Source organism: Sphaeroforma arctica (genome assembly GCF_001186125.1).
Source record: "Sphaeroforma arctica JP610 unplaced genomic scaffold supercont1.160, whole genome shotgun sequence".
NCBI lineage: Eukaryota > Ichthyosporea > Ichthyophonida > Sphaeroforma > Sphaeroforma arctica.
Genome location: NW_014040398.1, coordinates 2,947 through 3,413, shown reverse-complemented (window position 1 = coordinate 3,413; position 467 = coordinate 2,947). Strand labels below are relative to the sequence as shown.

Sequence of the window (467 nt, the reverse complement as noted above, 5' to 3'; positions counted from 1 at the left end):
GTGTGTGTGTGTGTGTGTGTGTGCGCGTCGCGTGTATGTGTATGTGTGTGTGTACACGTGTGTATATGTGTGTGGTGGGTGTGGGTGTGTGTGCGTGGGTGTGTGTGTGTGTACTTCGGGCTTAGTCTCTTACTCAGGATGTAAGATAGAAGACAGCTTGCGCAACTATATGTACGTCAGGTTTCCGCAACCATAATCTTGTCATCGAAGCTACTGAAACATAGTCTTGAACATTTGTTTGGGTCATAGATGCAAAAGAGCCTGAACGGACAGTATCAAAAAAAATGGTGTAACACTATATAACACTACTTACCATCGTGCTCGTCGAATCGATCGATCAGTGTACCCATTCGGTAATCCCAAATCTGAATTATACCATTGTGTAGAGATGCGAGAATCCAAGGACGTGTAGGATGGAAAGCCATGCCCTTGACACGGGCGGACTTTGTTTCAAATTTGGTCAACAT

At 45.0% G+C, this 467-nt stretch overlaps 1 protein-coding gene across 1 annotated transcript in view; it reads right to left on the bottom strand.

Moving 5' to 3' along the window:
• The window catches only part of SARC_03223 (hypothetical protein), a gene marked incomplete at both ends in the record, with an annotated part of 8,896 nt that extends 8,429 nt beyond the window's left edge, over positions 1-467 (bottom strand). Inside the window, one exon of the mRNA XM_014302977.1 lies at positions 314-467. Coding sequence (XP_014158452.1) covers positions 314-467 — 154 coding nt within the window. The remainder of the gene's footprint in view (positions 1-313) is intronic.